The sequence below is a fragment of the Canis lupus genome, chromosome 18 (genome assembly GCF_048164855.1).
Source record: "Canis lupus baileyi chromosome 18, mCanLup2.hap1, whole genome shotgun sequence".
Classification (NCBI taxonomy): Eukaryota; Metazoa; Chordata; class Mammalia; order Carnivora; family Canidae; genus Canis; species Canis lupus.
Window position 1 is genome coordinate 14,466,142 of NC_132855.1, and position 25,072 is coordinate 14,491,213.

General features: G+C 38.3%; 1 protein-coding gene across 2 annotated transcripts in view; it reads right to left on the reverse strand.

The window, feature by feature from the left end:
* The window catches only part of NPSR1 (neuropeptide S receptor 1), a 145,240-nt gene that overhangs the window by 31,655 nt on the left and 88,513 nt on the right, over positions 1–25,072 (reverse strand). Inside the window, exons 3-5 of one of the 2 annotated variants that reach the window (XM_072783514.1) lie at positions 17,099–17,202; positions 7,835–7,928; positions 1,717–1,918 (exon numbers count right to left, since the gene is read on the reverse strand). In XM_072783514.1, the coding sequence (XP_072639615.1) occupies positions 1,717–1,918; positions 7,835–7,928; positions 17,099–17,202 (400 nt within the window). The remainder of the gene's footprint in view (positions 1–1,716; positions 1,919–7,834; positions 7,929–17,098; positions 17,203–25,072) is intronic. The other variant, XM_072783515.1, reaches the window with a different exon arrangement.

Below are 25,072 nucleotides of genomic sequence, written 5' to 3' on the forward strand. Positions count from 1 at the left end.
ATTCCTCCCAAATTTAACTTGGTGGTGAGGAGGCAGTACGTTGATATAATGCAGACGTCAATTTGTCAATTCAGCAGAGATGACTGACAATCTCCCATCTCAGCAAGGCTGCTGGGCTGGCTGTGGGATCCCTCTCTGGCCCAGCTCCACCTCTGATGGAGAGCAAGTCATTTTGCTTCTTTTAACCCTAAGCCTACTTTTGTGAAAAATTCAGCGGCTGGACTACGTGATGGATAACTTTTTTCCAGCTATGGTGTTTTATGAGACTAAAGCTGAGCAAAGAGCAGGAACATGGGATTCCCATTGTGTCAGGGGAAAAAAAAAACTTGAAAAGTATTTAATACCCTTAACACTTAATCCAAGACATGCATATTAAAACAATGAGATATTTTTTGAAACGCCTATGTTTGGCAAAGATTTAATAAAGAAATGATACCGCCTTCCACTGGGTCAGGAGAAGAAAACTCAGGGCTCTTTTTTTTTTTTTTTTTTTTTGCTGTTGGCAGGAATACACCTTTTCTGGAGGGCAGTTTATGAATATGCATCAAAAGTTTTAAAATGAGCATCATCTTTGATCTAGCAATTCCAGTAGAATGAATTCTGAAGGAATAATCAGAGACTCATGAATAAATTTAAGTACAAAGATTTCTATCACAGTATTATTTATGCTCTCTGAAACCAAAGGCTGATCTTCCTTCATCCAGGACAAATTATGGGACACACCATGGCCGGCTTGAGGGCACTCAAAAGATGCAGGATCAGCTTGGCCGTGCAAGCCCTTGACATGCCGGTGTGTCCCTCAATCCCCCATCCCATCCACCCACGCAGAGTCACAGTCAGAGGTGATCCTGCCGCATGACAAGTGGGCCCCTGCCTTTCCAGGCAGTTGTGGTTTTCTCTGCTGGAAGACCATCTGTGGCCACCATTGGCCGCAGGGCAAAGGGAGATCCTATGGCTTGGCTGTTAAGGCCTTTATAATCGAGGCTCACCCCACCAGAAAGAGCTAACTACCAACTTCTTTCCTATCCACTGACATTGCCTGCCTGTCCTTTCCCTGTTGCCATACTTCCTCTGACCCCCAGTCACCAGGACACCTGCTCCCTTCCCACCTTTCCATTCTCCTATCTGAATTCTTCCCTCCTTCAACAGTCGCTTCCAAGAAGTGTCCCCTGCCATTACCTGACCTCACTGCACACACTTCCTAGCATAATTTTCTGTGTGTGTAATGCCTTTTATTCTCAGTTTTGCCTATCTTTTCAATTATAATAGAAGATCTCCGAAACTGGTACTATGTCTTACATTTGAAAGACTACATGCACTAGGAGAAAGAAGAGGGTATGAATTCAGAAAGACCCGTGTTTAAATCCTGTGTGTGATGTTGGGCAGGTTACTTAGCATCTCTGAACCCGAGGTTTACCTTACAGAAAACAGGGGCAACAGTAGTGGTTTCATAGAGCTAAAATGTGGTTAATGGTATAATTGTTAGCCACTGAGCAAAATGCCTGCTCCATAATACATACTCAGAAAATATCAGTTCCCTCCTCTTTACTCTACTTTGGAGAAGTTGGGCTTAACACATAGTAGCTTTACATGAAATCTTGTGGTCTGGCCCCTTCCTTCAAGGACATAAGAACAATGAATGACCTGTAGGAGAGGAGAGCAGGAGCTGGCGAATCAGGAAAGTTTCTGTGTGGGTCTGGCCTGCTGGCCTCTTACCTGATGATTGTCAGAGGGATGAAGTACACCAGGAAGGCCACAATGGTCATGTACGGGGTCCAGTAGGAATCATCGGGCCATAGTGCCCAGCACTGAACTTCGCCGTTGGGGAGTTTCCTTTTCCCAAATATGATGAGGGTGGGAATGGAGAAGAGGAAAGATAGGCTCCAGGCAATCATGACGAGGACCTTGGCTTGCTTTTCTGCTCAAAGGAAAGAGAAGTTGGATGGTTTGTTCATGTAGACACCAGAGTCACTCAAGATGGGGACAGTATGGAAGGTAAGTGAGAGACAAAGAACAGGTCCACATCTTCACTGGTTGAGAGGCATGGCCGGGTGGTCAGACAGGGAACATTGTAGAACGTAATCTAGTTTGGTAGCGTAAGTGTCAAAGGAACAGATCAGTGTCCAGGCAATAATGGAGGAGAAGTGGATTAGAAGGGTTCAGGGAAATAAGAAAATGTCTCTACCAGCCCCAGGCCCTAAAGTTCCCAGAAGGAAGGCTGAGAAGCATCCTCTTCAGAGACATTAGGAGAACCAGGGGTCTCGAGAGGCAGAGGGAACCTACTGTGATGTTACTGAAGATGTAAGGGAGTGGTTTCCTGAAGGAATGGAGGATAGTATGGGATGGGAAGGAAGCAGTGGGAGTTTGGTTGCAGAAACAAACACAGGGCAGGATGGCCTTAAGGGAGCAAGTGATATATATGGCTGGAGGAATTTTCTTCTTGACCAGAGGGACATGATGCCTATTGGGTTTCTACAGGCCTTGGCAGCATTAGTAACCCCTCCTGCATGGTCTCGTTCTTTCATTGGTTAAAATACAAAGTTTCTCTCCTTCTGTAAGTCCTACAGCCTACAGACTTTTAAGGGTGATCTTCAGCTCCTGGGCTCCACTCATATTCCACTGGATGGGTTAACAATGCATTCACCTTTGGAAGGGCATGGGCATGGAAAAAATCAGATTAAAAGAATATGAAACAGTGCTTCGGAATTAATTCTACCAGGGTACGAAAAATGTTTCCTCAAAGCACACATAGGGCAGATGGCTGGAATTACTTTTCGCATACTGCTGCTGGGCTGTCCTGGAAGATCCCCAGTCTCAGGTCTTTCCGCAGTCAGGTGTGTGACCAGCAAACAACAGTGGTGGCAAGACTATTGGCCTTCTGGCCTGCTGAGCCCATCTGCCATGATGACTGACTGCTCAGGGCTCAATACTCAGGGACAGAACAGAGGAAATGCAGCTTGAGTATTAGGTGGGTCACCTCCTATTATCTCCAAAATGGCCTGTGTCTCCCACCTGTAGAAAGGCAGACTTCCTGTTCCATTTGTTCTTGCCCAAGTCTGTACTTCTGTCTTAGCGCTCTCCCTTTCATGCATCATGTATACCTTCTTTGTCTTATATTTATTTATTTTTTTAAAGATTTATTTATTTATTCATGATAGAGAGAGAGAGAGGCAGAGACACAGGCAGAGGGAGAAGCAGGCTCCATGCCGGGAGCCCGACTTGGGACTCGATCCCAGGACTCCAGGATTACGCTCTGGGCCAAAGGCAGGTACCACACCACTGAAGCCACCCAGGGATCCCCCCTTCTTTGTTTTTAATAATAAAAGTTACACATGATAATTACAGAAATACTAGCAGAGAAATATAAGCAAAAAGAAGGGGAGAAGTCCATAGGGGCCCCATGCAGAACTAGCCAGCCCCAATTTTGATGATGCATTCATACGAAATATATAGATTACACAGATAAAAATTAGAACATAATATACATGCTGGTTTTCAACCTGACTTTTTCTCTGAAAAAAAAAATCATCTCCATCTTTTATGTCAAGGAAGTCTTTGTAAAAAAAAATTTTATGGTATCTTTTCATGTCTGCATCTATACAAGTGGCATCCAGACTTTCAGGCAGTAAAAGCTTTTCATCAAATATAATTTTACATTGAGTCCAGTACAGGATGCCTAGATAGCTCACCTTGAGGCCAGGTGACAGCCAGAAGCTTCCATACCTGTCCTGGAGCAGGTCTACAAAAATAAGTCCTCCTGGGTCAGAGTGTGAAGTGTAATTTGAAAAGCACTGATAAAAAATTTTTTCCATGGTTACACTAAATTCCCATTTTATTGATAGCCTATTATAAAGTATTTAAAAATTTCCAATTATTTTATTATGAATAATTTATATGTATCTCTTTACAGTGCTATTCCCTTAGGATAAACTCTTAGAAACAGATTTGACAAATGTTATTAAATTTCTTCCAAAAGTGTCTACAACCTCTGCTCCCACCGGAAGTGCTTAGACATGCCTATTTCCTTATACTCTCCCAATACTGAGAGAATTCTTTCTCTTACTCTTGTTATATCAGCAGTAAGATTTCACATCCAAATGTCTAATATTGCAGCTCTTCGGTTAGTGGTCAAAAGAGCATTTCTATGTATCGTTCATTCATTTTTCATTGCTTCTTAATACTGTTCATGTTCTTTGTCCTCTTTTTCAATTGGTATGCTGTTATCTCTTTGCCAGACTTCTTTAGAAGAAGGATTTTCTATTTGTCATTCTGTGTAAGCATGTGTACAATGTTTATTATTTGTATGAAGGGTTTTTAAATTTTGATGTAAACTACATTTATTTCCCTTATTAATTATGCTTTTGGTATTATTCCTAGAAAGAGCTTTCCTTCACCAAAAATAAAAAAGTTTTACCCATCCCCATTCCCTTTCAAGTTTAAAATGTTTACTTTTTCAATCCAAGTGGCATTTACTTTGTAATTGGCTGTGACAAATGGCAGTCCAATATTTTTTTCCAATATTTTTTAAATGGCTAGACAACTATACTAACACCCTAGACTGAGTCATTTGTTCTTTTCTATTGATTGGATATGCCATCTGCTTCACGTACATTATTCAAGTTTCAGTATCATATTGCTTAAATTATCAAAGTTCTATATTATGCTTTAATATCTCACACTAAATATTTCCCATTATTAAGAGAGGTTTTCCTAATTATCTTCATATCTATTTATCCTACGGGGCCTTAAAATGCCAACTTCTGTGGAGTTGCTAGCTGAGGAAACTACCACTTTGGTAAAAAGCAGTAAAATATCAGGAAGATGTGGTCTCTCCTTCCCCTTTTCTTCCTTTGGTTTAGTTGCCATCACTTGTGTCTGCTGGGCCACTAGTGACTTGTGTGGTTACCACCTGAGCCCTTCTCCAGGAAGAAGCTGCGTTGCCCAGTGGGGAATTTCTTTCTGTGGCCTTCTCCTTGTTCAGTCACATAAACCCTTAGCTCTGCCCCTCATGGATGCCCTTAAATTCCATGAGCTGTAGCACCAGGTGACCCTAGCATAGAGCTCCCTGTTCTCACCTATCACCTGGCCACTAAACTCCTATACCACCACACAGGCTTCCTGGGGGATGTGGTGTCCATGCTTCATCTGTTCCATGTGTGCTGGGAATTCCTTGAAGTTCTGGTGTTTGGATGGCTTCTTTCCTTGGCTCCCATCCAGCTGCTCATCTCGTTTATTTCTCTTTCCTCCATGACTTCAGTGGGATTGGGCAGAGAGGAAGGGAAATGGCTAATGTCTATTTCCAAGTTTTTGTCTTTCCCCGGAGGTATTGGAGATGATTATTTCCCAAGTACCCCACACCAGACCTCTATTAATTTTGTAGTGAGGAAATAAATTGCTTTCCATCTTTAAAAGAACACTGTAATATTCATTGCTGCCTTTTCTGTAATTTAGGACACTGTTCATAATATTGCAGTGTCTCCTAGAACTAGCCATATTTGCCATTAGCTAAAGAGTTTTTTATTTTATTTTATTTATTTTATTTTATTTTATTTATTTTTACCTAATGAATATGATGAGATGGGTAACTGACCATATATACCTTCTGGCTATTGGTTCCCTAAACCTCTATCCCTGACAAATGTCTCAGGATACCCCTCACATGTTTCCTTCTACTTAATTTCCCTTCACTCATATTTTTGCAGCTGGAAATACTCTGGTATATGCATTTTTTTGAATGCCTCCACTGACTCTTTCGTGGAGCCTGCTGGGCATAAATAAATAGATGAATAAATCAGTATATCACACTTTTGCATAGATCATAATATGTCTCTCCCATTTCCCTTTATCCCACTCCTTGTTTCCTTCTTTATCATAATCACTGGGACAATGGAAATGCCCAGAAAACTTGGTGCTAGTCACATACCTTCACACACACACACACACACACACACACACCCCAAAACAGACAAAAACAACCCTAGAAAAGGCTGAAAAACAGGTGTAAATTCTATTTTTAAACTAGTTTTAATTGCACACAACACATCAGTATACCTTCTTGTATGTAAGTCCCTGTGGTCACTAGGGCTAGTCCAAATCCTCCCATCTCCAGAAGTGAGGACTAGTTGGTATGTTTCCTTGCAAGCAATTATTTATTACTTTTTTTTTTTTTTGTACTGTCCATGGCTCTCTCACCTCCTCAGTGAGAGGCAGGATATGCAGTAGGCAAAGATACCTGAGCTACTGCCAGACCATCTTGGGTTTAAATTTTGCCCCTGCACCTACTAGCTGTGTGATCTTGGACAAGTTGCTTTAACTCTCTGAACTGTAATTGTGCAAGCCGTAAGATTCAGATAATAAAAGGACCTATCTCACAGAGATGTTGTCAGAATTAGAGTATTTAACATGCTTAAAGAACTTATAATCATGAATGGCATCTAGTATACAATCAATAAATTTAAGCTACTGAAACTTCTACATTCCTCCATTGGAGGAGTTTCTGCTATTCTAAGGCATGCTACAATAAACAACACATGTTCATACATGCATGTATGTGGGTGTTTGCTCAGAGAAGATACCAAGAAGTAGAATTTCTATGTCAAAGGGCTGAACATTTTATATTTTAATTCGATATTGGTAACTTGCCATTCAAAGGATCTGTGCCACTCTTGTCTGATATATTCAATAGTATCTGATGACATTAATTCTACTTATTCTAAAGTTCTACTTGTTCTGTTAATTTTCCTTCTTAGTTGTAAATGCTGCAGAATGGTGTTATGAAGTATTACCTATTTTCCACAGTTTGGCTTTTGTCGCATTTTCTGTGATATTTGATTGTATCTCACCTTTGTAGTCAAGATTTCATATTAGTTCTTCATTTTATAAGTTTTCCCAGGCTGCTTGGGAGAGTGTGGTACAGGTCACTAAACACTGGGTTCCTACTTGCTTTCAGGGGTCATGGAGGATGTGGGCTCTGCCCATGGGTAGAGTAATGGACAGGTAGTCTTGGGACTAGGTACCCACCATCCCTCCAAAGAGTCATTGTTTCTTGGAACCCCACACTTTCTTTTCAAATCCACCACCTCCACTACTAAGAAGAAGAGACCTCCATCTCTGCTGCCCCTCTGAGAAGGGGGAGCACAGTGGGGAAAGAAAATATGTAGTGATGGGCCTTCCTCCTTGTGCTCCAGAGATTACCCTGCTGGTTTCCTCGAGTCCTTCTTGTTCTAGGTTTTTACATGATCTATTTAGGAAGTACTCTTAATGCTTCACCCATATCACTGTAGCATTGTTTGTGGGTATTGTGAGCTGTGTGGTTTCAGCCTTTCCTCTGACCCATCTGCTTCCTTCTCCCGGGGATTCTTCACTATGATTGGATCAAGGAGAATTTTCCTTGTTTCCAATATTAGTATCAATTAAAAACATCTTTCCAATTATCTCTGTGGTTTGGGAGTAAGGAGGGCAAGGTGCTTGTTTCTGGAAAATGAGCAAGTTGAAGTGGGAGTATTCATTTCTTGAGAGGGGTATATGTGTCAACACAGCTCTAAAGGAAAAAAACCAGAGGCATTAGGGTCAAGGTAAATGGCTACAAAGTGGGCCCAGCAAACTACCTTCCCTGGTAGTTTTGACCATTCATAGGAACCATCAACATTTTCCCAGGCATCCTGCTTCGCTTTCTACATCTTTTTGACAATCAGACCCATGAAATAGAAAGACAGTAGAGAAGAAGAAATTGGGAGGAAGAAAACCATTACTAAGAGGATAATATTAGTGAAGACAACCCTACCCTCTCCCAAGGATGATTTCTTAAGGATAGCACTTGATTGAGCCACCTTACCTCCTTGCAGGAACTTCATGGGATAGACGATGGCATGGTATCTGTCTATGCTGAGGGACACCAGCACATAGGTAGAGGCATAGAGCAGCACAACCTGAAGACAGAAGCAAGAGAAGGTACGTGACTTCATAGAAGTGAGAGAATGCACATAATGGAAAGAGGAGTGTTTGGTGCTATTTATAACCCTATGAATTGAACCTAGGGAGGGATGAAGTTTGGGCTATGGAGAGAAATGACTGACTCCTTATGTCTAGAAGCAGATTGCTGTTCTTGGAGCTGGACTTGTCATTGCTAGTGGTGACCAGTGAGAAAGCTTCTAACCTCACTCTTCTCACTCATTCACTTGGCTTCTTGGGGACTCCACACCTCAGGGTCAGTCTCTCTTGACATTTGCATGTACATTTGTTCATAACTGACTTTTAAAGCTAAACTAATTTTCCCTTCTACAACTGACATTCCAGAGTAATTAGAAAGAAATGTTCATTTGCCTTTTATCAGTGTGAGTTGTTGAGAGACAATGGGAGAGACCTGGTTTCCAGGAGCCCATGTGTTTTTTTGAATCATTATCATCATCTGCGTTGACAGTCTCAGAGCTCACTTCCTCCTCCACTTCTCTAGCAGAGCTGTTCATTACGGATCAGTCCTTGGGTCCCCTCTTCCTCCTTCCTACCTCATCTATTAACCTTACACAGGCCCTTTAATTATCTTAAGTACAGTGTTATTTGTAGAGTTTGCAGAGAAGAAAATTGGGATATAAGAGGTTAACATCTCTTGTGTGAAGAGCATAATCAAAATGTAATTAAATGAAATATCTCTGAAAGAATGATCAAGGTGGAAAAATTTCAGGTAATTTTGAGCCTCATTTCTACCAAGTGTCCAGCTATATCTCTTTTTTGTAAACTTTGGGTCAATTTCAGAGCAGGGAAGAATAAATCAAAGACAAAAGTCTAAAGGTGAGTGTCTGAATATCTTTTAAAATGAAATAGAAATACCATGACTTTGGTAATAACTTTTGTCGGAATTTATACCTTATTGTTCTTTCCCTCACTCAGACAAATAATAATCAACTATATTGTTGTTCTTTATTATTTTTATTTCTAGAATAGTACCACAAATACATCCCAGAACTAATGTTGTGGAAGATGTCATAGGGAGGAGGTTCTGAGGGTTGATTAGAGATTGAAAGCTCTCCTGAGGGATATAAGAAGAGATTCTCCTCTTGCTAAAAGGTGCTACGTGGATGGAGAGAAGAATGATGTCCAAGTTTAATCTCCCAAAATTAGACAACCATTTTCCTAGAGAAAACTAGGATTTCTATGTATGATTCAAGTATTCAAAATTGTTATAGCTGGCCACAAACAGCTCAGGAGGGGGCATTCAAGGAGGATGGGAAAGAAAGCTCCTAAGGGCAGAACTCTATAGGGTGGAATGTCATAGTAAGAAGGTCTTAAGAACCTTGACCATTTTGGCTGTGTTGAGTGAGGTGGCCGACACAAGTTCAAAATTTGAAGCAAGAGGAAAGTTCACAAAAAAGAGTGCCTGGAAGAGCAGGAAACATTAACAAAAAGAGATGCGTTTTGAGATACAGTAAAAAACAGTAGTTAATTTCAAGGGTCTTCAAACATCTAGGCAGGGTAAAAAAAAAAATTAAAGGTTACATAAAAGGAAAGCATTTCAAATTGTCATGCCTCTTTTTTACCAAAATAAAATGCCAGAAAACAGCATAAAAACATGTTCAGAGTTTTGAAAGGAAAATTATGATCCAAGAATTTTGTAAATATCATTTCTGTGCCAAGGCACAGAATAATTTTCTTAGATGTATAAGAAAGTGTAACATCACATAATCTCCTGAAAAATCTTCCCTGAGGAATATTTGTGCTGATTGAGCATTGTTTCAAAATTAAGAACTCTAGAAGAGAGACAGGATTGAGTAATAACAGCTATGGTAAGCGATGTGTCCAAAAAAATCCCACAACATGTTTACAAAATAACTATGAATATAGTTAGGAAACATTCCAAGGAAAAATCTTGGGAGTTGAGTGAGAGGAGGGAGTATAAAGAAAGAAATCATGTCATATATTGTCATTTGGACATTTTAGTCATCCCTTTTGCTTTTTACTTTGATAGAGACACATTAAATTTAAAAATTAGAGATAAGCTATTGTAGTAAAACAAAAATGGAGAAAAATTACTTATTAGTTTCTTATGGTTATTATAACCAATTACTGCAAATGTTGTAGTTTAAACCAACATAAATTTACGCTGTTACATTTCTAAAGACCAGAAGTCCAAAATCAGTTATACTAGGTCAAAATCAAAGTGTTGGCAAGGCCACCCTCCCTCCACAAGCTCTGGGTCAGATTCTTCCCCTTTTTTCTTTCAGCTTCAGGTGACTACCAGGTTTGTTTATGGTCACACCAATCCCACCTCGGGTCTATGGTTACAATGCCTCTTCTTGTCTGTCAAATCTTCCTCTGCCTCCCTTTTATAAAGGATACATATGATTACAATTAGATTCATTAAGATAATCCAGATTAATCTCTCCATTTCAAGATCTTTAACTTAATTACATCTCTAAAATATCTTTTTGCCATATAAGGTAATATACATAAATTTCAGGAATTAGGATTTGGATTTCGGGGGGCATTTTTTCAGTTTACCTCAATTAATAACCAAACAGAAAAGAAAAAACATGCAAATAGGGAAAAGGTAACCAGAATGATTAAAACGAAGTGACTTAATGTGCACCAAACACTATTTGTCTCAATAAATATAAATGGCTTAAGCTCCTTGACTAAAACAAAATCTATGTACAAAACCTTTCCCAAAATCTAACTGCATATTATGTGGAAAACAAACCTCTAAAACAAAATAATTATCAAAGTTTAAAAATACAGTGATAGCCAAAGGCATACCAAACAGCTAAAATCAGAAAAAGGCATTTATTAAATACTACTATTAGAAAAATTAAATTCAAGGCAAATTGCACCACATAAGATGAAGAGATTCTTTTTATTGATAAAAGATACAATATAAAATGCTGATAGAATATTAAAAACTTATATGTAACAAGTAACATAATACTAAATACATATAACTGAGATATTCAAAGATTTACACAGGATGAAGCACAATAATATATAGATAGGAAAAAGTAAACACACTTTAAAAATAATACACATTATTGTAAAATACCTAGGCAGCATTTAAAAACTGGTCATAAACTAAACTACCAAGGAAAAAAAATCTCTCAATAGATTTCAAAAATTATGCAACATATATAATTTGCATATTTAAAACAACAAGCAATAAAAGCTGAAATTAGTATCATGTTATTTTTTTTAAATACCACTTGGAAATTTAAACACTCTTGTAATTAACTTGAGTCAAGAAGGAAATCAAAGTACAATTATAGTCAATTCATAAATGTCAACAATGAAAATTCTACACATCAACAACATATGGGATACCATTTGGAGAACAGATGGCAGCTTGAGGACATATGTCTGAATTCTCACTACCCCACCCCTCAATTCTGACAAAAATGACCTAGGAAATATAAAACTAAGGAAAATCTTGCAGAGAAGTGAGACTTGAATGCAGTAAACTTAGAAAAATTTTATTTAGAAAAATACCAGATTGGATCCATGTAAAGGAGGATTCCTGGGTTGAGTTAAAAAATTAATATACTTTATTTTTTTAGAACAATTTTAGATTTAGAGAAAAAATAGACCAAATATTACAGAGAGTTCCTGCCTCCCTATCCACTTTTCCTTATTATTAACATCCTTCTTTAGTGTGATCCATTTGTTAAAATTGATGAACCAATATCAATACATTATTACTACTCAATGTTTTTTACGAAGCTTTACTCTTTGTGTTGTATAATTCTATGGATTTTTGACAAATGCATAATGTCTTGTATACACAATTCATACAGAAAAGTTTCACTATCCTAAAAATCTTCTGTTTTACCTATTCAATCCTTCCAAATTCCTAGCAACCACTGATCTTTTTACTGTCTCCATCGTTTCCCTTTCCAGAACATCATATGGTTGTTATCATGCTCATGCAGCCTTTTCAGACTGACTTCTTTAACTTAGCAAAGTGCATGTAAGATTTCTCTGTGACTTTTCCTGGCTACATAGCTCATACTGTTTTATTGCTGAATAATATTCCATGATATGGAGGTACCAAAGTCTTTTTTTTTAATCCATTCAGCTTTTGAGGAACATCCTGCTTCTAATTTTTGACAACTATGAATAAAATTATTATAAACATTCTTGTGCAAGTTTTTGTGTGAAGGTAAGTCATCAACTCAATTGGTTATATACCTAGGAACATAATTGCTATATTGTATGACAAAAGTATGTTCAATTTTACAAGAAACTTCCAAAACATCTTCCAAAATGGCTGTACCATTTTGCATTCCTACAAACAGCACTAGCATTTTGCATCATCAGTTTTTTGGATTGTAGTCATACTAATGTTAGTGCTGTCTCGTTGTTTTAATTTGCAATTCCTTGATGCCATATAATGGTGAACTTCTTTTCATATGCTTGTTTGTTATCTTTATTATTTTTTTTAATTTTTTTTGTTATCTTTATATCTTCTTTGGAGAAGTGTCTGATCGACCTTTGGCTCATTTTTAAGTGGGTTGAGTTTTAAGAGTTCCTGATACATTTTAGGTGCAAATCCTTTGTCAAGTATGTGTTTTGCAATTATTTTTTTTCCCCATTCTGTGCCTTGTCTTTTCCAACTCTTAACAGTATCTTTTGCAGAGAAGTTTTAAATGTTCACTTTATTTCTTTCGTGATTTTACTTTTGGTGTCATATCTAAAAAGTCATTGAGAAACCCAAAGTCCCCTAGATTCTCTCCTTTGTTATCCTCTAGTGGTTTTATAGCCTTGCATATTTCATTCAAATCTATAATCCATACTGAGTTAGTTTTTGTGAAAGGTGCGAGGTCTTTAGTTAGATTATTATTCTTATTATTTTCTGTGGATACCAATGACTCCAGCAGTATTTCTTGGAGAGGCTATCTTTTCTCCATTGAATGTCTTTGTTCCTTTTTCAAAGATGAGTTGACTTTCAGTGTGCATTTGTTTCTGGGATCGCTATTCTGTTCCACTGATCTATTTGTTGATTTGTTGGCCAATATCACGCTGTCTTGACTTAGCTGTAGCTTTAGAGTAAGTCTTGAAATCAGATCGTATCTTTCCTCTAATTGTGTTCTTCTTCAGTATTGTGTTGGCTATTCTGTGTTTTTTGCTGTCCACATAAACTTTAGAGTTTGTATATATCTATAAAATAACTTGGTGGGATTTTGATTGGGATTGCATTGAATTTATAAGTTGCTTTGAGCAGATTTGACATCTTAACAATAATACATCTTCCTATCTGTGAATATAGGATATCTATTTATTTAGATATTCTTTGATTTCTTTCACCAAAGTTTTGTAGTTTCTTCACATTGATCTTGCACATATTTGGTAGGTTTATACCTAAGTCTTTGGTGCTAACATAATGGTATTGCATTTTTTATTTTAAATTCAAATTGTTAATTGCTAGTATATAAAAGCAAAGTTGTATTTTTCAACCTCATTATTTTTACTTAATAAGACCAGATATTTTGTATTTTGTTTAGTTTTTTGTTTATTCTTTCAGATTTTCTACATAGATAATCTCGTCATCTGTGAACAAAGATATTGTTTCATCTTTCCCAATTTGTGTCCTTTCCTTTTCTTTTTTTTTGTCTTGTTGAATTAGTTGGGACTTCCAGTGTGATGCTGAATAGAGGGAACATCCTAGCCTTGTTCCCACTCTTAGGAGAGAAGGGCCCAGTCTCTCACCATTAAATATGAGGTTAGCAATAGCTTTTTGTAGATGTTCTTTACCAAGTCGTGGACATTTCCCTCTATGAAAAGTTACTGAGACTTTTTATCATGAGTGGATATCGGATTTTATCAAGTGCTTTTTCTGTATCTAGTGAAATGATCATATAAATTTTCTTCTTTACTTTTTTGATTTAATGGATTACATTCATTGATTTTTTAATGTTGAACCAGCCTTGCATACCTGAATGAATTCCACTTGGTCATGGTATGTAATTCTTTTTATAAGTATTTCCATTCAATTTGCTAATATTTGTTGATAATTTTTGAATCTATGTTCATGAGAGATACCAGTCTAGAGTTTTCCTTTTTGCAATGCCTTTGTCTGGTTTTGGTGTTAGGATAATGCTGGACTCACAGAATGAGTTAGGAAATGTTCCCATTGCTTCTATGTCTTAGAAAAATCAGAAACTTATTAGTAGTGGCACCTGGGTGGCTCAGTAGGTTATTTGTCATGATCCCAGTGTCCTAGGTTCAAGTCCCACATTGAATTCTCGGCTCAGCAGGAGTCTGCTTCTCCTTCTGACAATGCCCCACCCTCTTCCCTGCTCTCTGTCTCTCATAAATACACAAAAATTTTTTTAAAAAGAAACTTATTAGTATAATTCCTTCCTTAAATGTTTGGAAGAATTCACCAGTAAACCCATCTGGGCCTGGTGCTTTCTTTCTTAGAAAATTATGAATTATGAATTCAATTTTATTTCATAGATATAGGCCTATTCAGATCATCTATTTTTCCTTGTGTGAGTTTTGGCAGATTGTGTCTTTCAAGAATTTAGTCCATTTCAAGTAAGTTATAGAACCCGTAGGCATATAGTTCATAATATTCCTTTATTATCCTTTTAATATCCACGGGATGAGTAGCAATGACCCCTCTTTCATTTTTCTTCTTAAATATTTATTTATTTATTTATTTATTTATTTATTTATTTATTTATTCATGAGAGAGAGAGAGAGAGAGAGAGAGGCAGAGACACAGGCAGAGGGAGAAGCAGGCTCCATGCAGGAAGCCTAACGTGGGACTCGATCCTGGGTCTCCAGGATCACACCCTGGACTGAAGGCAGTGCTGAACTGCTAAGCCACCAAGGCTGCCCTCATTTTTGATATTAGTAAGTTGTGTCATCTTTCTTCTTGTTTAGCCTTCTTAGAAGTTTGTAAATTTTATTATCTTTTTGAAGAACCAGTTTACAGTTTCATTGATTTTCATTATTGAATTACTGTTTTCATTTTAATAGTTTGTTCTTTTATCATTTAAAACATTCTGCTTGCTTTAGGTTTACACTGGTCTGCTTTCTCTAGTTTCCTAAGGTGGAAGATTCGATTATTAATTTTAGATCTTTCTTCTTTTCTAATAAAAGAACCTAATGCTATAAGTTTCTTCAAAGCACCATTTTTACTGTCCTACAAATTATGATAAATTATATTTCCTTTTTTTCTTTGATCCATGTGTTATTCAGAAGCATGTTGTTTAATCTCCAAAAACATTGAGATTGTCAAGCTATCCTTCTGTTATACATTTTTAGTTTAATTCTAGTTTGGTCTGAGAGCATACTTTTTGCTCTTTTCACCCTTTACATTGTTAAGAGTTATGGTTATGGTCTACTATGCAATTTCTTTTAATGAATGTTCCCTGTGAGTTTGATAAGAATACGTATTCTTCTTTGTTGGATGAAGTGTTATATAAATGCCAATTAGGTCAATGTGATTGATCATTTAGTTTACTTCAACTGATAACTATGTAGCTTTACCACAGCCTCACTCTAACACTGAGTGTTGGCATAATTTATTTTTCAGAAATTGCTAGAATAAGCTATTGATAACATTTACCTACAAGGAAGCAAAATCTTTTAATAAGAAATTAAAATATGTTTTAAAAAATTATTCCTGAGAAAATACTAGTTCCAGATAGTAATTGGGGCTCTTTCACATCTATCAGACTTTCAAAATAATGTTCAGAGGACAAAGATTTTTAATTGTAACTCTTGTCTAAACACTTTCTGAAGATAGAGTAACTCCATTTCCAAGGTCTGAAAATAATAGAACAAATGAAAATCATAGATGAATATAGATCTGAAGATTCTACAAATCCCTACTAACAAATGGAGTCTTGTAGGATAAGGTTTTCCAAAAATGCACTGTGCATCTATAAAGCTACAATAATTTAGACCTAGAATATGGGCATCAGAATGGAAATATGTTAATGGAAAATAATTTTAAGAGTTTAGAAACAGAGCACATCAATCCTAACAGGTTATGAAACAGTTCCTTCTTTCTATACTTTGTTGATGTGCCTTAATCCATATTATATATACATATGGTGAATTAATAATACAATATATGTATATTCTACATATGTAACATTTTACATCATATATTTTATGTATATATATTTGTAATTTTTACATTGAAGAATATTCAACAGGTAAAATATAAATGTCTTTAATCTGAAAATAGATATTAGCAATTACTGAGAAAAAACAAGTATCTCAGTTATAAAAAAATTGAAAAAGGATAATAGGCAACTTAAAGAAGAAGAAACTCAAATGTCAATAGATATTTTTAAAAGCCTAATTTAGGTGGTAACACAAGAAACACTAGTTAAAGCAACCAGGGATAATACCTATTTTCTAATCATCTGTCAACATTTTTCAAAAATAAGAGTAGCCAGTGTTGTGTTAGTTTGAGAGGGGAAAAAAAAAAAAACAGAATTGACAAATATTCTGGAGGTTGTTTAGACAGAGCTTTATATGCTCTGAATGTGCCCCACCAAAATTCGGATGTTGGAATCCTAATGTGCAACATGATGGTGTTAGGAGCTGAGGTCTTTGGGAGGTGATTAGGTTATGAGAGTTGAGCCCTCGTGAATAGGATCAATATTCTTATAAACGAGGACTGGAAGAGCTCCCTTGCTCCTTCTGCCACGTGAGGATATAATTTGAAGTCTGCAACCTGGCAGGCTCTTGTCTGACAATTTCTGACATGCTGATCTTGAACTTCCAGCCTCCAGAACTGTGAAAAATAAATGATTGTTGTTTCTAAGCCACTTATCTGTGGTAATTTTCTTAGAGCAGCCTGAAGGGGCCAAGATAGATGGAGTATGGCAAAGGCCTTCACATTGACTCCAAAATTTTACTTAATGCTTGAAATGTGAACATTTATGTTCTTACTAATGCTATTTATGTTTTCTTTACATAATTATTTTAGCAAAAAAAATTAAAATCTTACAAATTTTCCCTATCCTTCCAATGAGAGGGAAGCCCACAATTTGTTGTGTGGAAGCACTGGATTCTACACTATTTTCCTTATGAACAACCCAAGACCTAATTTTGGTGTCAGTTTGTGTCATCACATTTAGAAGGTGCAACATACCTGCAAATAGCGGACCACTCGGCAAACGAGGTCAGGTGCCATGAAGTCTCCGGTGAATCGCCAAATGATATCTGTCAAGATGTTAACCAGACCTGTGAACGAGTCTAACAAAAGCATACAAGTGGTTAATTTTAGTCTCTCGCATTTCCAGTCTTGCAACAGTAGAAGTGAGTTCCTGGGGAATTTTTTTTTTTTTTCTGATTTATCAGGTGGCTATTAAGGAAAAGTAAGGCAAGGCAAAAGTCCACTGACTTTTATTATTGGAGCTTATTACTACTTAAATCCTTCCACACTAAGGATTTTGATAATGACTAAAATGATTTTGGTAACCATACAGTTGACATTTTAAGTCATAGAAGAGGAGTTTTAAGGGGGTTTAGATTACAAGGACTGTGTGAGGATCAGTAAAGGCAAAATTGAGAAAAGGAAAATATTTATCTTAAAGAAGTCCCCCCCAAACCCCACTTCTTGTATCTGTTATTTTACAATGTGGACCTTTTGTTACCTCCCTACCATCAACAACCACCCTCACCCCAGGTTCCATTTCTGGCTCTCCTTTCCCCTTTCAACATTTGTCCCTGGGAAAAGTCAAATGCATGACCTATCAATTTAATTAACTTAGTTGGTTAAACTAGAAGAACTGAGGCCAAGATTTGAGACCAAGGTCAGAGACTTTATACTCCTGTGGTTGTCCTTATTCATTTCTATAGTTACAGATTGTAAGTTGTGCAGGTGTCTGCATCAGAAATGATAACATATACTGTATGTCTAGAAACTCCCTTTCACTCCTCCATGACCAATATCACTAATTGAGCACGTGGTTCAGAATCTTTCTCAAAAAGTGCTGCAGGGGCTCTCTGCTGATTAGTGGATAGAGCTGGGGACTTAAAACAGGATAAGTAAGAATTCATTGACTTAGAGTCACTTTCTTGGAATACCGGATATAACACTGTGTCAAGGACTCAAGAGGCAAAGCAAACTCATCGATAAGGGAGCTCTTAGAAGTCTGGTGAAAGTGGTGGTCCTTTCTAGGCAAAAATGGAAATGCCTGAGTTGCCCTGGAAGACAATAAAAAAAAAAAAAAGAATAAAAAGGCCAAGGGAAGTGAGCATGCTGTCATAGATACATTATATGAAGCCCGAAGACCCATCAGAGAATTATATTCCATAGAAGGGCTCAGAAGACACACCATTCATGAAGAATGTACTGGTGAGAGGAACACCAGCATTATAAAGAAGCTCAGTGGTGGCTTCCTACAGTAAGCTGGGGTGGATCGTAGAAGTGGTGGTCATATAGCCAGGTCTTATAACACCATAGTAAGTAGGTACTGTAATAATAATTCTCCTAGTCCTTCCCCAAAGGGACCTACAGCCTTTTATTAGAGTAACTGTACACTGGGGAAAGAAGAATATACAGACATTTTGAGGACTATTAGGTACAGTGTCTATGTTGACACGATACTTGGAGACCTGAAGTGTCACTATGGCCCCACTACAAGAGTGGAATCTTATAGAGTGAGGTAATAAATAGAATCCTAGTTGAAGTAGATCTGCAGACCTTTAATCATTCATATGCCCAGTTCTTGGGTGTTTAATTTGTATTGACGTACTTGGCAGTTGGAATAACTCCATATTGGACTCCTAATAATAGTGGCCTACAGGAAGACTACTCATTTGGACAACATGACAAATGAGCCCTTATCATGGCCAATCTAGCTCTTGCTCTATTTGACAGTCTTTGAATCACAAACAATGGAGACCAGAACTGAGCCCCAGTATAACACTATTTCTTAGGAAGACCAACTAGCTACTTTGTGAAAAATTGACTACATTGGGCCCCTTCAGTACTGCAAGGGCCAGCTGTCCATCTTCCCGGTGTATACCTATTCTGGGTATGAGCTTGCCTTCCCTGACCTCTGAGTTGTAGTGAACACCATTCACCAATCTCTAGAGGATTTCTGATTACTCAACTGAAATAGAATCCCACACAACATAGTATATGATCAGGAGAACCATTTCATAGTGAAGAGAATATAGGCTGGAACCACTGATTGTAGAATCTTCTGTTTATATCACACAGTGTACCACACAGCAGCAGTTGTCTTCTTAGAGAACTGCGGTGGACCCCTAAAGGTCCAGATAAAAGGCCAACTTAATGTCAATACTGTGAAAGTATGGAATGCCATCCTTTAAAATGCCACATATGCATAAACTCAGAGCTTTCTTTATGGTGCTGTGTTCACTAATAGGAATTATACATACATCTGAGAACCGAGGGGTAGAGACAGGAATGGCCTCACTATACATCACTCCCAAAGGACCCTTGGGATGCTTTGTGTACCCCTTTGCTCTGCAGACTGAGGGTCCTAGTCTCAAAAGGAAGTGTAAGACTGCTAAGGGGCCTAGCAAGGATCCCTTTAAACTAAAAGGGATGGCTGCCCCAAAGACTCCTTTGTCCAGGGACTAGCAGTGAATAAGAGAAGTCACCACTATGGCCAAAGGAATTGGCTGTGTGATCAGCAAGGGGCAGTAGAGCTGGGTTTAAACAATGAGAAGAAGAAGAGTATGGGTAGAGCACAGGTAATTTACTTATCAAGTTATTATTGAAGGCAAATAATTGGTGAATAGGGTTAGGGATGCTGGGTATACTGCAGCAGGTCCTCAGTGAAGAGTTGTGCCAATTCTTCGGGCTCTGGGGTGTCCTGTGCTACCATGGTACGAGGGTGATGGGGGGTAAAACTGAGTCTTTATTATTGTCCTGAAGACATGCACCCTGGCATGTGTGCAAGTGTCAACAAAGATAAAGCAGGTGTCAACTCTGTCCTGGGTAATATATAAACTGTACCCTCTAATAAACTTTCAAAATTGTAATCCTGTCTTTGTTGAGAAGCACTGGGAGGCTTTATGGGAGAGGATTTGTGGTTTCTGTGCAATTCTACTCAGAGAAGTGAACAGAATTTCAGTCGGCAGTAGAGGGTAGGCATGTGATCAGATTCAGGCTCTCAGAAAGCTGAACAGCTAAACAACGAAAGAAACCCCGATTCTGGAGTAGGCCACTCATAATTCTGTTTCCAATAGTTTATTTTTATTGCTGTGTTTCTGTTAAAGAGGACACGGTCACTTGGTTAACTACTTCTGTGAATACTGGAGAATGAGAACAGACGGGTGGCCAGCATCCTGAGCCGGTACGGCATGTAGTAGGTGCTCAGAACATATTCATCACATCAGTTGTCACTATGGTTTGGAAAAGGCACTTATGGCCTTGTAAAAGTGAAGCTTTTTTTTTTTTTTTTTTTTTTTTTGCTTTTGTTTAGAAATAATAAAGACTCACAAGAAGTTGTGGGCATCGCATAGAGTATTTTCACGGACCTGTCACGCAGCTTCCCCTTGGGGTGACATCTTACATAACTAGAGTTGACTTCGTTGTCCAACGGAGAATTACTACTCTTAATCCAGGTTTCTGTACAATACTGAGCATGGTCTTAAGGAATGTTACTAAGCAGTCATTATATCCTTGTTAATATTTTAAGTATCTAAAGTATCTTAAGATTTTTTTAACCTAACAAAAAACTGTGAGATAAGTTCCCCGTTATACAGATGGGCAACTAAGTGTGATTAGAATATGTCTTAAGGTTTGTATAACCAGTTAGAGGGGAAGGCAGGCCTATAACCCAGACGTGGATGTCAGAGTCCAGTCTTCACCACACTACCTGTGTTTTTTCCTTTTATTTCCTTTTCTTTTCTTCCTTTCTAATTTGTGTTCTATCTGTTCTCATTTATTCCCAATACCAATATACAGGCATGATTCTTCCTCCAACCCTCTCATTCCCTTCCCTGGCTGCCCTGATTTTTCTCTCAGCCCGCTCTATTTATAGAGCCACACTGCCCATAGAATTTGCCTTTATTCCTTTAGAGAACTGTGGTGGTAAGTCATCCTTTTCTGGATGACTATAAACAGGATAAAATCTGAGGCCCCCACTTAGTGTAAAGACCTTCGACGATCTGGCCTTGCCTATCTCTCACCAAATACCCACGTGGCATTTTTATACTGAACACCATCGTGATCACACATTCCTGTTTTCAGATATGCATTCCCTCTTCCTGAAGTTGCCTCACGCCATTTATCAGTCTGTTGAATTCTTATTTACCTTTCAATATCTAGCTGACATGACCCCTTTTCCAGAAGCTTCCCTTGACCGTTCATTCATATGGTAGGGTCTACAACAAGAGGTCTTTGGCTCTCCCAGTCTTATGCCTATCTCTCTCTTTTTGTTTCTCTGTAGGTAACAGACCACTGGCAAGCACATGGGAACTGCGAAAAAAATGTCAAAGATTAGAGAAATTTTGTAGCAGTTCTGGGTCATCAGAGAAGTTCTGAGGAGGTCAGATTTGAGCCGGGTCTTGAGAGTTGTGAGCTGTGAACTGATCAATAGAAATCTTGTGAAGTATTTCTTTGTAGGAATCGACTGGATGAATGAATAGAATGGACATTGGAGTTCTTTGGATATTCTCTCACTCTCTGTTTTTCTCTCTCTTTTTTTAACTTATTCTTAAACTAAAGAATAACGGGGGAGGGGGGAATCCCTAAACTTACGGTTCTCTAAATCTAAGTGATTATATTAACAATTATAATGAACTCCAGTAAAATTTCTTTTTTCCCCTGGAGCTCAGTTTTAAATAAGCCCAGATCTGGGAGTAGACTATCAATGGAATTGGACTCCAGCATTTGTTGCTATTAAGCAAATGCCGCTCTATCTGATCAGTAAAAAGCTATTTAGTTACCTAAGTAATTGAATACATTGCAAATAAACCTTTCTTAAATGGTAATTAACAGGACCTTGGGAACAAAGGGTACACTTTAAAGGCTTAATCACTTCTTGCTATTACTCTTGCTTCTTAAAATTTCTTTGGTGAGAGCTCCAAGGAACCTGCAATACTCAGAAAAGCCAAGCCAGGCTCACCTCAGGCTTTATTGCTCCTTCAGTGGTCTCTCAGCAACATGAGTGTGGGTTCCCCGTTGGAGCACGGATATGGATGGAGTTGGAGACAAGTCAAGAAGAACGAGGCGACACCTGAGCTGAACCCTAAAAGAGTCAGTAAGGAATCGTCGGGGTGGTGGTGGGGAAAGCAGAAGAAAGACACTGATCCTAGGCAAGGATGATGACAGCAGGAACAGAGTTATGGTGGCCAGAGAAAGTGAGATGAGAGACTACATGGCTTGTGTATATGAAACAACATCAGTTTGTGATCGCTGAAGTCTAAAGTAGGAGCTTCCAAGTGGCTAGAATGGGACTGGAAAGATAAGAGTTGGGGCCTTATAGGGTCTCATTTGCCAGTTAAAGGAGCTTGTGCTTTTTTTCCTGTGTATTGTGGGAGCTAATGAGTGTTTATGTGTTCGAACACCTGTTTCAGTAGATTTCTTTAGTCACTGTTGAGGGATCAATTTGGGAGGCCCAATGCTGAAATCACACTATACTTGTTAGGGAACTATGCAAAAGTGCAGGAAGGAGGTAAGTAGTACCTGGTGTATGTCAAACAGCAATTGGGATATAGATTTAAGATGAGATACGGGATGCAGATTTGAAATATACTTTACAAGGCAAAATAAGGAGGACTTGGGTGACTGAGTGTTAGGTGTTTTAAATGTGAAGTAGAGCAAGAAGTCTATGGGTCCTGGCTTGAATGTTTGTGGTAGATGGTGGTGCATCTTGAGCACACAGGAGGATAAGCTCATTATATTTGTTCCCAGTTTTTGGCAACTCCAAATAGAGTTGATATGAATATTCATGTGTAAGATCTTGTGTGACTATAAGGTTTCATTTCCCTAGGGTAAATACCCAGGAGTCAGATTGTTGGGCCAAAGGGTGAGTATATATAGTTAACTTCATGAGAAACTACTGGACAGTTTTCCAGAGTTGCTGCATCACGGTGATCCACACCAAAAATAAATGTATGAGAGATGCATTCTCTTCTTGCCAGCACTTGGCATTGTCAGCATGTTTTATTTTAGTCCTTGGGCTAGATGTGTCAGGGTCTTTCATCATGGCTTCAGTCTGCATCTTCCTAATGGTTAACAATGTTGTTGCTATGATCATTCGCAGTCCCTGTGCTTCAAATTCCTCTTTGAGTACTCTGTTCGAGTGAGAGCCAGGGTGTGGAGGGTCTTAGTGCTCTGCTCTGCCCTTTCATCTGCACCTGCCTTCCTGTAACTCTGCTGCTGTTTGTGGCTCAGCACTGGCTAAGCGGGAGGTTGGAGAGATCCGCTTTGTCCTGGCTCAGCTTTGATCTTACATCAACCTGTGCACCTGGGCCTTGGGGTTGGGACCTTCTCAGCGTCTAACAAGAAAAGGTCAGACCTAAGAGGTAGGCTGGAAGGCTCCCAAAGCCACAATTTGTAGTTTATTCTGTAGACCGGTTTGGCAAGCTATAGACCTCAGACCAATCCCAGCCTGTAGCCTTTTTTTTTTTTTTTTTTAAATAAATAAAGCATTATTGGGACAGAGCTATATTCATTCAGTTCAGGGATTGTCTATGGCTGCTTCCACTCTACAATGGCAGAGTTACAAAGTTGTTACAAAGACTGCCTGCAAGTATAATGAAGGTTTAGTTCATGCCCTCAGGGAAGGTCACCTCTCTCAGCAAAAACCTTAGGCCACTGTGAGACCAAATACTGTTGCCTCAGAGCACAGGGAAACACACACAGAAACAACCAATCAAAAGTCCTCAACTCTTGGGGATGAGGGCCTAAAATCACTGGCCCAAGATACTTCCATTGGAAGTCACCTACCACTAGGGGGCAGGTCATAAAACTCTCTCCCACACAACACCCACAGATAGAAGGCCGAAGTTGGAGTGCCACGGGGGAAGGAGTTGTCCTACGGTAAATTCATACCATAAGAGAAATGCTTTCAACCAGCACATTAATACCGACAGCTGGTTAATTGATCAAAACATTGGTTAAAGAAAGGAAGCACACACACAAACCCATCTTAAAACATTTTAACATAAAACATTAATGTTCACGTAATTATCATTTCTTTAATGTAGGGCCAAGACTTTGATTTTATGCATCATCTTTCTTTTGTGTGCATAAAATACATCTGTAATGCATCTTTTATGATTTCTGGTTTTGTTTTCTTTAAATTAGAGTGAGAACTTGAGATACCAGCAAAGCAATCTGAGGCAGCATCTCATTGTAGGGATTTTTATAATCCTCTTTCATTCTTTTATAGCTACATTCCCAGTGCTTAACTCTGTTGCTTCTTTTAGTGAGTCAGGAAAAAAAAGTCAAGTCTTTCCAAAGTATCCAGTCTAATTTTCACAGAAACAACAACTCTTTAATGTTCTTTATGCTAATTATATAATTTTAATAATGAGTACAACTGATTTGGGAACAAACACCTGTGACTCCTATAACCCAAGAAGTGGAAGCAGAAATGGATGAGTTTTTAGGGATCTTCCTGATAGTCATGGGTGCTAGTTAGTCAGGGTGTTTGAAGGCAGACTAGAGAATGCTGTTTAGCCCAGTAAAGCATGAGGAAGATGTAGTCAAGAGACTTCTAGGGGAATCCTTTACTGTTCCTTGACCTTTCCTGGCTATTCACTCTGCCAGCACCTTTCTTTATGTTGCTCCCTTGACTTGGGAGTTTCTTTACGCACCTCCACCTAAAGGATATCCTAACTCCTCTACATGTAGTTCAAGGTTACCCCCTTTTTGAAGCCTTTTCTGACTACTGGGTTTGGCTAAATGCATTCTCTGGACCTCTCCCTACCTTGTTATCAGAGTCTCCATAACACATTAACACATTTATTTTTCGTATTTCTCTCCAATTCTGCTATATTATGAAAGGATAAAGATTATTTTTTTTGTGCACCATCATGTCTCTGTTATCACATGGTAAGGGCTTGGTAACTTTCCATTAAATGAATGATGACATTGTTACTGCTGTTGCTTGATTGGCTGCCTCAGCAGAGG